Source organism: Bombina bombina, chromosome 7 (genome assembly GCF_027579735.1).
Source record: "Bombina bombina isolate aBomBom1 chromosome 7, aBomBom1.pri, whole genome shotgun sequence".
Lineage (NCBI taxonomy): Eukaryota > Metazoa > Chordata > Amphibia > Anura > Bombinatoridae > Bombina > Bombina bombina.
The window spans coordinates 280,900,629-280,916,812 of NC_069505.1; the positions used below are offsets into that span (position 1 = coordinate 280,900,629).

The window sequence follows — 16,184 nt, forward strand, 5'->3', positions numbered from 1 at the left end:
TCTTTGCCATTTCCTGTTGGGGAAGAGATATTCCCACAAGTAAGGATGACGCCGTGGACCGGACACACCAATGTTGGAGAAACCAGGCTTGGTACGTAAAACTACCTTATCTGTACGGAAAACCAGATAGGGTGAAGTACACTGCAAAGCAGACAATTCAGAAACTCTTCTAGCAGAAGAAATAGCAAACAAAAACAGAACTTTCCAAGATTGAACCTTTACATTCCATAGATATTAAGTTACTAACGGAACCCCTTGAAGAACTGAAAGAACTAAGTTTAGACTCCATGGAGGAGTCATAGGTCTGTAGACAGGTTTGATTCTGACTAACGCCTGTACAAACGGCTGCCAGACGTTTGTGCAACAAGACAGACAGAGCAGAAATCTGTCCTTTTAGAGAACTAGCTGACAGACCTTTCTCCAAACCCTCTTGGAGAAAGGAAAGTATCCTTGGAATCCTAATTTTACTCCATGAGTAACCCTTGGATTCGCACCAACAGATATATTTTTGCCATATCTTATGGTAAATTTTCCTGGTCACAGGTTTTCTGGCCTGAACCAGAGTATCTATAACAGATTCCGAAAACCCACGCTTAGATAGAATCAAGCGTTCAATTTCCAAGCAGTCAGTTGCAGAGAAACTAGATTTGGATGTTCGAATGGACCTTGAACTAGAAGGTCCTGTCTCAAAGGTAGCTTCCATGGTGGAGCCGATGACATATTCACCAGGTCTGCATACCAAGTCCTGCGTGGCCATGCAGGAGCTATTAGAATCACCGAAGCCTTCTCCTGTTTGATCCTGGCTACTAGCCTGGGAAGGAGAGGAAACGGTGGACCAAGGCGCCACTAATGCATCTACTAGTGTCGCCTTGGGATCCCTGGATCTGGACCCGTAGCGTGGAACCTTGGAGTTCTGACGAGACGCCATCAGATCCATATCTGGAATGCACCATAGTTGAGTTAACTGGGCAAAGACCTCCGGGTGAAGTTCCCACTCCCCCGGATGGAAAGTCTGACGACTCAAATAATCCGCCTCCCAGTAGTCTACTCCTGGGATGTGAATTGCAGATAGATGCCAGGAGTGATCCTCCGCCCATTTGATGATCTTGGATACCTCTCTCATCGCCAACTCTTTGTCCCTCCCTGATGATTGATGTACGCTACAGTCGTCATGTTGTCCGACTGAAATCTTATGAATTTGGCCTTCGCTAGTTGAGGCCAAGCCAGGAGCGCATTGAATATCGCTCTCAGTTCCAAAATGTTTATCGGGAGGAGAGACTCTTCCCGAGACCATAGACCCTAAGCTTTCAGGGAGTCCCAGACCGCGCCCCAATGATCCACTCTGGCCTGCGGAAACTCATTCCCTGAGACAGGTGATCCTGAGACAACCACCAGAGGAGTGAGTCTCTGGTCTTCTGATCCATTTGAATCTGGGGAGACAAGTCTGCATAATCCCCATTCCACTGTTTGAGCATGCACAGTTGCAATGGTCTTAAATGCATTTGAGCAAAAGGAAACACGTCCATTGCCGCAACCATTAATCCTATTACCTCCATGCACTGAGCTATGGAGGGCTGAGGAATAGATTGAAGAACTCGACAAGCGTTCAGAAGCTTTAACTTCCTGACCTCTGTCAGAAAGATCTTCATCTCTACGGAGTCTATTATTGTTCCCAGAAAGGGAACCCTTGTGGACGGGGACAGGGAACTTTTTTCTATGTTCACCTTCCACCCGTGAGATCTGAGAAAGGCTAAAACAATGTCTGTATGAGCCCTTGCTTTGGGAAGGGACGACGCTTGTATTAGAATGTCGTTTAGGTAAGGTGCTACTGCAATGCCCCTCGGCCTTAGTACCGCTAGAAGGGACCCTAGCACCTTTGTGAAAATTCTGGGAGCAGTGGCTAAACCGAACGGAAGAGCCACAAACTGGTAATGTTTGTCCAGAAAGGCGAACCTCAGGAACTGATGGTGACCTTTGTGGATAGGAATATGCAGGTACGCATCCTTTAAGTCCACGGTAGTCATGTATTGACCCTCCTGGATCGTTGGTAAAATTGTCCGAATGGTTTCCATTTTGAATGATGGAACTCTGAGGAATTTGTTTAGAATTTTTAAGTCCAGAATTGGCCTGAAAGTTCCTTCTTTTTTGGGAACTACAAACAGGTTTGAGTAAAAACCCAGTCCTTGTTCCGCTGTTGGAACTGGGTGTATCACTCCCATCTTTAATAGGTCTTCTACGCAACGTAAGAATGCCTGTCTCTTTATCTGGTCTAAAGATAAGCGAGACATGTGGAACCTTCCCCTTGGAGGAAGTTCCTTGAACTCTAGAAGATACCCCTGAGAAACAATTTCTAGTGCCCAGGGGTCCGGAACATCTCTTGCCCAAGCCTGAGCAAAGAGAGAAAGTCTGCCCCCTACTAGATCCGGTCCCGGATCGGGGGCTACCCCTTCATGCTGTCTTGGTAGCAGCAGCAGGCTTTTTGGCCTGTTTTCCCTTGTTCCAGCCTTGCAATGGTTTCCATGCTGGTTTAGGCTGAGAAGTGTTACCCTCTTGTCTAGAGGCTGCAGAGTTAGAAGCCGGTCTCTGTTCCTGAAATTGCGAAAGGAACGAAAATTAGACTTATTTTTTGAAAGGCCTATCCTGTGGAAGGGCATGGCCCTTTCCCCCAGTGATGTCTGAAATAATCTCCTTCAATTCTGGCCCGAAAAGGGTCTTACCTTTGAAAGGAATATTAAGCAATTTTGTTTTGGACGACACATCCGCCGACCAAGATTTTAGCCAAAGCGCCCTGCGTGCCACTATTGCAAAACCTGAATTTTTCGCCGCTAATTTAGCCAATTGAAAAGCGGCATCCAAAATAAAGGAATTAGCCAACTTTAGTGCGTGAATTCTGTCCATGACCTCATCATATGGAGTCTCCTTTTGGAGCGAATTTTCTAGTTCATCTAACCAAAAAGACACCGCCGTGGTGACAGGAATAATGCATGAAATTGGTTGAAGAAGGAAACCTTGCTGAACAAAAATCTTCTTAAGCAATCCTTCCAATTTTTTATCCATAGGATCTTTGAAAGCACAACTGTCCTCTATAGGAATAGTTGTGCGCTTGGCTAACGTTGAAACTGCCCCCTCTACCTTAGGGACCGTTTGCCATGCATCCCTTCTGGGGTCAACAATGGGGAACATTTTCTTAAATATAGGAGGGGGAACAAAAGGTACACCTGGCTTCTCCCACTCCTTAGTCACTATGTCCGCCACCCTCTTGGGTATCGGAAACGCATCAGCGTGCACTGGGACCTCTAAGAATTTGTCCATTTTGCATAACTTCTCTGGAATCAACAAAGTATCACAATCATCAAGTGTAGCTAGCACCTCCTTAAGCAGAGCGCGGAGATGTTCTAGCTTAAATTTAAATGCCACAATATCAGGTTCTGCCTGCTGAGAAATTTTTCCTGAGTCAGAAATTTCTCCCTCGGACAGACCCTCCCTCACTGCCAACTCAGATTGATGTGAGGGCATAACAGATAAATTATCTTCTGCGCCTACTTGCTCATCCTCTGTATTTAAAACTGAGCAATCACGCTTTCTAGGAAATGCTGGCAGTTTGGATAAAAGAGCTGCTAGAGAATTATCCATTACTGCTGTTAATTGCTGCATAGTAACAAGCATTGGTGCGCTAGATGTACTAGGTATCGCCTGCGCGGGCAAAGCTGGTATTGACACAGAAGGAGAGGATGATGAACTATCCCCACTACCTTCATTTAAAGAATCATCTTGGGCAACATTATTAAATGTGACAGTACTGTCCTTAATCTGTTTGGACGCCATGGCACAATTCGCACATACATTTAATGGGGGAACCACCTTGGCCTCCATACACACAAAACATAGGCTATCTGAAGGTACAGACATGTTAAACAGACTTAGGCAGACTTAATGCAATAAAAACAATTTTAAACAAAACCGTTACTGTCTCTTTAAATAATAAAAAGGGCACACTTTATTTCTGAATGATAGAAAAACATCAAAGAAATATCCGATCTTTATGAAATTTATACCCCAGTGTCTTAATGCTTTGAAAGTATTGCACACCAATTTTCAAGTCACTTAACCCCTAAATGTCCAAACCGGAGCTAAAAACAGAATTTATGTTTACCTGATAAATTACTTTCTCCAACGGTGTGTCCGGTCCACGGCGTCATCCTTACTTGTGGGATATTCTCTTCCCCAACAGGAAATGGCAAAGAGCCCAGCAAAGCTGGTCACATGATCCCTCCTAGGCTCCGCCTTCCCCAGTCATTCGACCGACGTAAAGGAGGAATATTTGCATAGGAGAAATCATATGATACCGTGGTGACTGTAGTTAAAGAAAATAAATTATCAGACCTGATTAAAAAACCAGGGCGGGCCGTGGATCGGACACACCGTTGGAGAAAGTAATTTATCAGGTAAACATAAATTCTGTTTTCTCCAACATAGGTGTGTCCGGTCCACGGCGTCATCCTTACTTGTGGGAACCAATACCAAAGCTTTAGGACACGGATGAAGGGAGGGAGCAAATCAGGTCACCTAGATGGAAGGCACCACGGCTTGCAAAACCTTTCTCCCAAAAATAGCCTCAGAAGAAGCAAAAGTATCAAATTTGTAAAATTTAGTAAAAGTGTGCAGTGAAGACCAAGTCGCTGCCTTACATATCTGATCAACAGAAGCCTCGTTCTTGAAGGCCCATGTGGAAGCCACAGCCCTAGTGGAATGAGCTGTGATTCTTTCAGGAGGCTGCCGTCCGGCAGTCTCGTAAGCCAATCTGATGATGCTTTTAAGCCAAAAAGAGAGAGAGAGGTAGAAGTTGCTTTTTGACCTCTCCTTTTACCAGAATAAACAACAAACAAGGAAGATGTTTGTCTAAAATCCTTTGTAGCATCTAAATAGAATTTTAGAGCACGAACTACATCCAAATTGTGCAACAAACGTTCCTTCTTTGAAACTGGATTCGGACACAAAGAAGGTACGACTATCTCCTGGTTAATGTTTTTGTTAGAAACAACTTTCGGAAGAAAACCAGGTTTAGTACGCAAAACCACCTTATCTGCATGGAACACCAGATAAGGAGGAGAACACTGCAGAGCAGATAATTCTGAAACTCTTCTAGCAGAAGAAATTGCAACCAAAAACAAAACTTTCCAAGATAATAACTTAATATCAACGGAATGTAAGGGTTCAAACGGAACCCCCTGAAGAACTGAAAGAACTAAATTGAGACTCCAAGGAGGAGTCAAAGGTTTGTAAACAGGCTTGATTCTAACCAGAGCCTGAACAAAGGCTTGAACATCTGGCACAGCTGCCAGCTTTTTGTGAAGTAACACAGACAAGGCAGAAATCTGTCCCTTCAAAGAACTTGCAGATAATCCTTTCTCCAAACCTTCTTGAAGAAAGGATAGAATCTTAGGAATTTTTATCTTGTCCCAAGGGAATCCTTTAGATTCACACCAACAGATATATTTTTTCCATATTTTGTGGTAGATTTTTCTAGTTACAGGCTTTCTGGCCTGAACAAGAGTATCAATGACAGAATCTGAGAACCCTCGCTTTGATAAGATCAAGCGTTCAATCTCCAAGCAGTCAGTTGGAGTGAGACCAGATTCGGATGTTCGAACGGACCTTGAACAAGAAGGTCTCGTCTCAAAGGTAGCTTCCATGGTGGAGCCGATGACATATTCACCAGGTCTGCATACCAAGTCCTGCGTGGCCACGCAGGAGCTATCAAGATCACCGATGCCCTCTCCTGATTGATCCTGGCTACCAGCCTGGGGATGAGAGGAAACGGCGGGAATACATAAGCTAGTTTGAAGGTCCAAGGTGCTACTAGTGCATCTACTAGAGTCGCCTTGGGATCCCTGGATCTGGACCCGTAGCAAGGAACCTTGAAGTTCTGACGAGAGGCCATCAGATCCATGTCTGGAATGCCCCACAATTGAGTAATTTGGGCAAAGATTTCCGGATGGAGTTCCCACTCCCCCGGATGAAATGTCTGACGACTCAGAAATCCGCTTCCCAATTTTCCACTCCTGGGATGTGGATTGCAGACAAGTGGCAGGAGTGAGCCTCCGCCCATTGAATGATTTTGGTCACTTCTTCCATCGCCAGGGAACTCCTTGTTCCCCCCTGATGGTTGATGTACGCAACAGTCGTCATGTTGTCTGATTGAAACCGTATGAATTTGGCCTTTGCTAGCTGAGGCCAAGCCTTGAGAGCATTGAATATCGCTCTCAGTTCCAGAATATTTATCGGGAGAAGAGATTCTTCCCGAGACCAAAGACCCTGAGCTTTCAGGGGTCCCCAGACCGCGCCCCAGCCCACCAGACTGGCGTCGGTCGTGACAATGACCCACTCTGGTCTGCGGAAGCTCATCCCCTGTGACAGGTTGTCCCGGGACAGCCACCAACGGAGTGAATCTCTGGTCCTCTGATCTACTTGTATCATCGGAGACAAGTCTGTATAATCCCCATTCCACTGACTGAGCATGCACAGTTGTAATGGTCTTAGATGAATTCGCGCAAAAGGAACTATGTCCATTGCCGCTACCATCAAACCTATTACTTCCATGCACTGCGCTATGGAAGGAAGAGGAACAGAATGAAGTATTTGACAAGAGTTTAGAAGTTTTGATTTTCTGGCCTCTGTCAGAAAGATCCTCATTTCTAAGGAGTCTATTACTGTTCCCAAGAAGGGAACCCTTGTTGATGGAGATAGAGAACTTTTTTCTACGTTCACTTTCCACCCGTGAGATTGGAGAAAGGCCAGGACAATGTCCGTGTGAGCCTTTGCTTGTGGAAGGGACGACGCTTGAATCAGTATGTCGTCCAAGTAAGGTACTACTGCAATGCCCCTTGGTCTTAGCACCGCTAGAAGGGACCCTAGTACCTTTGTGAAAATTCTTGGAGCAGTGGCTAATCCGAACGGAAGTGCCACAAACTGGAAATGCTTGTCCAGAAATGCGAACCTTAGGAACCGATGATGTTCCTTGTGGATAGGAATATGTAGATACGCATCCTTTAAATCCACCGTGGTCATGAATTGACCTTCCTGGATGGAAGGAAGAATTGTTCGAATGGTTTCCATTTTGAACGATGGAACCTTGAGAAACTTGTTTAGGATCTTGAGATCTAAGATTGGTCTGAATGTTCCCTCTTTTTTGGGAACTACGAACAGATTGGAGTAGAACCCCATCCCTTGTTCTCCTAATGGAACAGGATGAATCACTCCCATTTTTAACAGGTCTTCTACACAATGTAAGAATGCCTGTTTTTTTATGTGGTCTGAAGACAATTGAGACCTGTGGAACCTCCCCCTTGGGGGAAGCCCCTTGAATTCCAGAAGATAACCTTGGGAGACTATTTCTAGCGCCCAAGGATCCAGAATATCTCTTGCCCAAGCCTGAGCGAAGAGAGAGAGTCTGCCCCCCACCAGATCCGGTCCCGGATCGGGGGCCAACATCTCATGCTGTCTTGGTAGCAGTGGCAGGTTTCTTGGCCTGCTTACCTTTGTTCCAGCCTTGCATTGGCCTCCAGGCTGGCTTGGCTTGAGAAGTATTACCCTCTTGCTTAGAGGACGTAGCACTTGGGGCTGGTCCGTTTCTGCGAAAGGGACGAAAATTAGGTTTATTTTTGGCCTTGAAAGACCTATCCTGAGGAAGGGCGTGGCCCTTGCCCCCAGTGATATCAGAAATAATCTCTTTCAAGTCAGGGCCAAACAGCGTTTTCCCCCTTGAAAGGAATGTTAAGCAATTTGTTCTTGGAAGACGCATCCGCTGACCAAGATTTTAGCCAAAGCGCTCTGCGCGCCACAATAGCAAACCCAGAATTTTTCGCCGCTAATCTAGCTAATTGCAAAGTGGCGTCTAGGGTGAAAGAGTTAGCCAATTTGAGAGCATGAATTCTGTCCAAAATCTCCTCATAAGAAGAATCTTTATTGAGCGCCTTTTCTAGTTCATCGAACCAGAAACACGCTGCTGTAGTGACAGGAACAATGCATGAAATTGGTTGTAGAAGGTAACCTTGCTGAACAAACATCTTTTTAAGCAAACCCTCTAATTTTTTATCCATAGGATCTTTGAAAGCACAACTATCTTCTATGGGTATAGTGGTGCGTTTGTTTAGAGTAGAAACCGCCCCCTCGACCTTGGGGACTGTCTGCCACAAGTCCTTTCTGGGGTCGACCATAGGAAACAATTTCTTAAATATAGGGGGAGGGACGAAAGGTATGCCGGGCCTTTCCCATTCTTTATTTACAATGTCCGCCACCCGCTTGGGTATAGGAAAAGCTTCGGGGGGCCCCGGGACCTCTAGGAACTTGTCCATTTTACATAATTTCTCTGGAATGACCAAATTCTCACAATCATCCAGAGTAGATAACACCTCCTTAAGCAGGGCGCGGAGATGTTCCAATTTAAATTTAAATGTAATCACATCAGGTTCAGCTTGTTGAGAAATTTTCCCTGAATCTGAAATTTCTCCCTCAGACAAAACCTCCCTGGCCCCCTCAGACTTGTGTAGGGGCACTTCAGAACCAATATCATCAGCGTCCTCATGCTCTTCAGTATTTTCTAAAACAGAGCAGTCGCGCTTTCGCTGATAAGTGGGCATTTTGGCTAAAATGTTTTTGATAGAATTATCCATTACAGCCGTTAATTGTTGCATAGTAAGGAGTATTGGCGCACTAGATGTACTAGGGGCCTCCTGTGTGGGCAAGACTGGTGTAGACGAATGAGGGGATGATGCAGTACCATGCTTACTCCCCTCACTTGAGGAATCATCTTGGGCATCATTTTCTCTAAATTTTGTGTCACATAAATCACATCTATTTAAATGAGAAGGAACCTTGGCTTCCCCACATACAGAACACAGTCTATCTGGTAGTTCAGAAATGTTAAACAGGCATAAACTTGATAACAAAGTACAAAAAACGTTTTAAAATAAAACCGTTACTGTCACTTTAAATTTTAAACTGAACACACTTTATTACTGCAAATGTGAAAAAGTATGAAGGAATTGTTCAAAATTCACCAAAATTTCACCACAGTGTCTTAAAGCCTTAAAAGTATTGGACACCAAATTTGAAAGCTTTAACCCTTAAAATAACGGAACCGGAGCAGTTTTTATATTTAACCCCTTTACAGTCCCTGGTATCTGCTTTGCTGAGACCCAACCAAGCCCAAAGGGGAATACGATACCAAATGACGCCTTCAGAAAGTCTTTTCTATGTATCAGAGCTCCTCACACATGCATCTGCATGTCATGCTTCCCAAAAACAAGTGCGCAATAGAGGCGCGAAAATGAGGCTCTGCCTATGATTAGGGAAAGCCCCTAGAGAATAAGGTGTCCAATACAGTGCCTGCCGGTTATTTTACATAATTCCCAAGAATAAAATAATTCCTCAAAGCTATGAAGTATAAAATATGCTTATATATCAATCGTTTTAGCCCAGAAAATGTCTACAGTCTTAAAAGCCCTTGTGAAGCCCTTTTTTTTTCTTTATGTAATAAAAATGGCTTACCGGATCCCATAGGGAAAATGACAGCTTCCAGCATTACATCGTCTTGTTAGAAATGTGTCATACCTCAAGCAGCAAAAGTCTGCTCACTGTTTCCCCCAACTGAAGTTAATTCCTCTCAACAGTCCTGTGTGGAAACAGCCATCGATTTTAGTAACGGTTGCTAAAATCATTTTCCTCTTACAAACAGAAATCTTCATCTCTTTTCTGTTTCAGAGTAAATAGTACATACCAGCACTATTTTAAAATAACAAACTCTTGATTGAATAATAAAAGCTACAGTTAAACACCAAAAAACTCTAAGCCATCTCCGTGGAGATGTTGCCTGTACAACGGCAAAGAGAATGACTGGGGAAGGCGGAGCCTAGGAGGGATCATGTGACCAGCTTTGCTGGGCTCTTTGCCATTTCCTGTTGGGGAAGAGAATATCCCACAAGTAAGGATGACGCCGTGGACCGGACACACCTATGTTGGAGAAATAACAATTAACCGGTTTAAACACACTACAGTCCCTGCCACAGTCTTTGCTGCGGCGTTTACCTTCCTTAGGGGTTATTCACAACAGTAATAAGCCTCTCTGAAGTCCTTTTCTAAGCCTCTGGACCTTCCACGTGAAGCTGCATGAACTGCCTAGTGAAAAGTAACTGCGCAACTGAGGCGCGAAAATGAGGCCTCCTCCCTCTGCATTCCAAAGTGAAGGGGCCTTTCTGACAAGATTATGTGTCTAAACGGCTGCCAGGCGCAAATAAAGTTCCCCAAAAGTGTTTCAAAGTTTGCAAAACACTCCAAATGTCACATAAACATGATAAAAACCAAACGACTTAGCCCACAATAGTGTCAACCAGCATAGAGCCCAAGTTATAAGCCTTAATTCTGTTACTGAGACTAAGAAAATGGCTTACCTATCCCAGAAGGGAAAACTGACAGCCTTCTAGCATTACTAGGTCTTGTTAGAAAAGTGACTTATCATACCTGAAGCAGATAAGCCTGCAAACTGTTCCCCCCAACTGAAGTTCTCTGGTTTCAACAGTCCTGCGTGGGAACAGCAATGGATTTTAGTTACTGGTGCTAAAATCATACTCCTCTTAACAGAAATCTTCATCACTTTCTGTTGTAGAGTAAATAGTACAAACCGGCACTATTTTAAAATAAACTCTTGATAGAAGAAATAAAACTACAACTAACACCACATACTCTTTACCATCCCCGTGGAGATGCTACTTGTACAGAGCGGCAAAGAGAATGACTGGGGGGCGGAGCCAGAGGGGGGGCTATATGGACAGCTTTGCTGTGTGCTCTCTTTGCCATTTCCTGTAGGGAACGAGAATATCCCACAAGTAAGGATGAAGCCGTGGACCGGACACACCAATGTAGGAGAAAAGGGGTTATCTTCAAGAACAGTAAAAAAAAGAAAAGAAACCTCTTCACATCACATTTAGAATCAATAAAAAAAAAAAAATCAGGATAGCAACATATGAATCAATTTCAGAAACCTAAAATTCAGATGAGAAGAAATTTGTAAGCTCACCTTGATCATTTCAGCCACATAACTCTCTGGGCCAGTGTATTCTGTAGAGTCCTTTACCTTTACCAGAACAATGAAGAAGAGGTAATGCCACATGTTGTGCTCTTCCTTAATATGTTCCTCAAATGTCACAGTCTTATTGTCAAACTTGTCTCGTTCAAGGCCTAGAAAGAGGAAAATTTAGGACAAGGAAACTGCAATTAGCATTTGAGTAGGATTCTTGTGGTTACTGCTCACAGAAGCAAAAGTACAAGGGAGGTGGTAGTGACCAGGACCTTAACCAAAAAACAACACACTCCCAGAAAAAGATAAAATGCAGCCAGATGGACAGTGACCCACTTGCAAGCACCGCTGCTAACGGACTCACCAGCTGTGTCCACTCTGGACCAGCAGTTCTATGTGGTGCTAGAGCAGTACTTAAACTTTGTGTTTTACCAATATGGGGGGGATTAAAACAGACCTGCAACATCCTGGGTAAAAAATTTTTTTACATGATATAACGAATTAGAGATTGCCATTTTTCACTAGAACGGCCCTTTAATTCAGTCAGCGAACTGGCTAGGAAACCCAGACCTCTGCAGAGCACAGAGTTTTAGGCAAACTAATTATTTATCAAAGCAACATGTCAAAGTTGCTTCAGTCTTGTGTGTTTAATGTCTCTTGCTTACTGGATGAGTTGTAAAAGTATTTAAAATAATCAAAGTGGACAACGTAAGTACTATTGGCTCACACAGTTGTCGGAATAGCCCAGGCTGATACAGACTAGCAGTACACCTGTTGTAGTCAGACTAATGCAGGAGAAGTTTTGTAGTATACTTCTAGAGGATTACCTTGGGTGACAGCAGGTAAACTAACAAGCCGATTGTTTTAACTGTGAGCTCTCTGATATCCTCAAAATCTGGCCTGTTAGGCCTGAGGACAGGTTTCTAGATGGAACAATACCTGCTTTATTACAGAAAGACTCACTTAAAGTGATGGTAAATCTGAGCGTTTAACAAACGCTATGATTAACCATCACTAAAAACAACTTTTAATTTAAGTGATCATTATAAAAAAAAAATATAGTGTCTATTACATGCAGTTAAATGAAAATTGGTGTATACTGCCCCTTTAAGCGCGAGCCACACGTAGCATAATGTGAACATACATAAATGGCTCTGTCTTTTAAGCCAGACAGAACCTTTCACAAGCCTTTAAAGTGATGTCAAATCAGAGCGTTTAGGATTTACCATCACTAAAAATAAAGTTGAGTTTAAGCGATCAATAAAAAAAAAAATTGCTAGCATACAGAACACTATCAGCTGACATGCACGGCTATTGGTTTAGAGGTGCAAGTGTCAACTCATTGCTAGAAGAGCGATGTGCCTTGGGCAGACGGTGCCACAGAGTTTAGTGCGGAGCAGTGGCACAGGCAGGGTGAGTTTAGCACTTTTTTTTTTTTTTTAATGATTGATCCTAGTGTTTAACGCTTTGATTTGACATCACTTTAAAGGCTTGTAAAAGGTTCTGTCTGGCTTAAAAGACAAAGCCCCTTATGTTTGTTCACTTTATGCTACGCGTGGCTCACGTTAAAGGGGCAGTATACACCAATTTTCATTTAACTGCATGTAATAGACACTACTATAAAGAATATGCACAGATACTGATATAAAATCCAGTATAAAACCTTTTAAAAACTTACTTAGAAGCTCCTAATTTAGCACTGTTGATGGGATTAGCCTGGGACACCCACTGAAAGGAACTAAGAGCAGAACCTTCCCCATCCCTCTCCCCAGCATCTGAAAAGACCCATTATACAAACAGAAGCAGTCTAAAGTCTCTATATATCAGTATACATCTAAAACTTTGGGCTTGGTTAGGAGTCTGAAAATCAGCACAATGTTATTTTTTTTTAAAAAAAAGCAAAACTATAAATTTTTACAAAAACACCCCCAGATGGGCTATATAAATGGATCATCTATAAATATTTATGCAAAGAAAAATCTGGTGTACAATGTCCCTTAAATTATTTTATATAATTTAAAAGACATTAAACTAGTTGAGATTGTAACAAAAGGTTTTGTTATGTCTTGAGAAACAAATGTACTTTCATTATTTATTTTGATCCCTTTCATTTAATTTAGCTCTAAAATTTAGATTTTCTATTTCTCAGAACTAAAAACGCATCCTGCAGACTTTAAGGCTAACCTTGCTACATATATTTCCCTAATACACTTTTTAATAACTTAAGGGGCCAGTCTACAATAGAATTTTTGTTGTTTTAAAAGATACATAATCCCTTTATTACCCATTCCCTAGTTATGCAAAACCAACAGTTATATTAATACACTTTTTACCTCTGTGATTACCTTGTATCTAAGAACCTTCTGACAGCCCCCTGATCACATGACTGTGACTATTATCTATTGACTTGCCTTTAGCATTGTGTTGTGATAAATCTTAAATAACTTTCTGTGCCTGAACAAAGTGTTATCTATATGGCCCACATGAACTATCAAGTCTTCTGTTTTGAAAAACAATTTAAAAAGCATGTGATAAGAGGCAGCCCTCAAGGGCTTAGAAATTAGCATATGAGTCTACCTAGGTTTAGTTTCAACTAAGAATACCAAGAGAAAAAAGCTAATTTGATGATAAAAGTAAATTGGAAAGTTAATTAAAATGACATGTCCTGTCTGAATAATGAAAGTTTAAATTTTGACTATACTGTCCCTTTAATGGACTTGGTTAGCCTTGTGTTCTGCAGACCCAGGTTGGCTCCTCCAAGGAAACCAAGAGGTGAGTGGAGTTTGTCTAGTAAAAAAGGAAATTTATGCTTACCTGATAAATTGTTTTCTTTTACGATATGACGAGTCCACGGATTTCATCCTTACTTGTGGGATTAAATCTCCAGTTAGCAGGAAGTGGCAAAGAGAACCACAGCAAAGCTGTGTGTATATATATATATATATATATATATATATATATATATATATATATATATATATATATATATATATATATATATATATATATATATATATATATATATATATATATATATATATATATATATAGTTCCTCCCTTCCCTCCCCCTTCAGTCATTCGACCGAAGTTAGGAAGAGAAAGGAAAAGCCAAAGGTGCAGAGGTGACTGAAGTTTAATAAAAATAAGTACATACCTGACTTAGAAATGACAGGGTGGGCCGTGGACTCGTCATATCGTAAAAGAAATAAATTTATCAGGTAAGCATTAAACATAATTTATGCTTACCTGATAAATTTATTTCTCTTGTAGTGTATCCAGTCCACGGATCATCCATTACTTGTGGGATATTCTCCTTCCCAACAGGAAGTTGCAAGAGGATCACCCACAGCAGAGCTGCTATATAGTTCCTCCCCTAACTGCCATATCCAGTCATTCGACCGAAACAAGACGAGAAAGGAGAAACCATAGGGTGCAGTGGTGACTGTAGTTTAATTAAAATTTAGACCTGCCTTAAAATGACAGGGCGGGCCGTGGACTGGATACACTACAAGAGAAATAAATTTATCAGGTAAGCATAAATTATGTTTTCTCTTGTTAAGTGTATCCAGTCCACGGATCATACATTACTTGTGGGATACCAATACCAAAGCTAAAGTACACGGATGATGGGAGGGACAAGGCAGGAACTTAAACGGAAGGAACCACTGCCTGTAGAAACTTTCTCCCAAAAACAGCCTCCGAAGAAGCAAAAGTGTCAAATTTGTAAAATTTTGAAAAGGTGTGAAGCGAAGACCAAGTCGCAGCCTTGCAAATCTGTTCAACAGAGGCCTCATTTTTAAAGGCCCAGGTGGAAGCCACAGCTCTAGTAGAATGAGCTGTAATCCTTTCAGGGGGCTGCTGTCCAGCAGTCTCATAGGCTAAGCGTATTATGCTCCGAAGCCAAAAGGAGAGAGAGGTTGCCGAAGCTTTTTGACCTCTCCTCTGTCCAGAGTAAACGACAAACAGGGCAGATGTTTGACGAAAATCTTTAGTAGCCTGTAAGTAAAACTTCAAGGCACGGACTACGTCCATATTATGCAAAAGACATTCCTTCTTTGAAGAAGGATTAGGACACAATGATGGAACAACAATCTCTTGATTGATATTCCTGTTAGAAACCACCTTAGGTAAAAACCCAGGTTTGGTACGCAGAACTACCTTGTCTGAATGAAAAATCAGATAAGGAGAATCACAATGTAAGGCAGATAACTCAGACTCTTCGAGCCGAGGAAATAGCCATCAAAAACAGAACTTTCCAAGATAAAAGTTTAATATCAATGGAATGAAGGGGTTCAAACGGAACTCCCTGAAGAACTTTAAGAACCAAGTTTAAGCTCCACGGGGGAGCAACAGTTTTAAACACAGGCTTAATCCTAACCAAAGCCTGACAAAATGCCTGGACGTCTGGAACTTCTGCCAGACGCTTGTGCAAAAGAATAGACAGAGCAGAGATATTTCCTTTTAAAGAACTAGCTGATAAGCCTTTGTCCAAACCCTCTTGGAGAAAGGACAATATCCTAGGAATACTAACCTTACTCCATGAGTAACTCTTGGATTCACACCAATAAAGATATTTACGCCATATCTTATGGTAGATTTTCCTGGTGACAGGCTTCCGAGCCTGTATTAAGGTATCAATGACTGACTCTGAGAAACCACGCCTTGATAGAATCAAGCATTCAATCTCCATGCAGTCAGTCTCAGAGAAATTAGATTTGGATGATTGAAAGGACCTTATATTAGAAGGTCCTGCCTCAGAGGCAGAGTCCATGGTGGAAGAGATGACATGTCCACTAGGTCTGCATACCAGGTCCTGCATGGCCACGCAGGTGCTATCAGAATCACCGATGCTCTCTCCTATTTGATTTTGGCAATCAGTCGAGGGAGCAGAGGAAACGGTGGAAACACATAGGCCAGGTTGAAGAACCAAGGAGCTGCTAGAGCATCTATCAGTGTTGCTCCCGGGTCCCTGGACCTGGATCCGTAACAAGGAAGCTTGGCGTTCTGGCGAGACACCATGAGATCCAGTTCTGGTTTGCCCCAACGATGGACCAGTTGAGCAAACACCTCCGGATGGAGTTCCCACTACCCCGGATGAAAAGTCTGACG

General features: G+C 42.5%; 1 protein-coding gene across 1 annotated transcript in view; it reads right to left on the reverse strand.

The window, feature by feature from the left end:
* Positions 1–16,184, reverse strand: part of ITPR1 (inositol 1,4,5-trisphosphate receptor type 1) — a 532,169-nt gene that overhangs the window by 14,562 nt on the left and 501,423 nt on the right. The window contains exon 56 of the mRNA XM_053689365.1: positions 11,075–11,235. Within this exon, the coding sequence (XP_053545340.1) occupies positions 11,075–11,235 (161 nt within the window). The remainder of the gene's footprint in view (positions 1–11,074; positions 11,236–16,184) is intronic.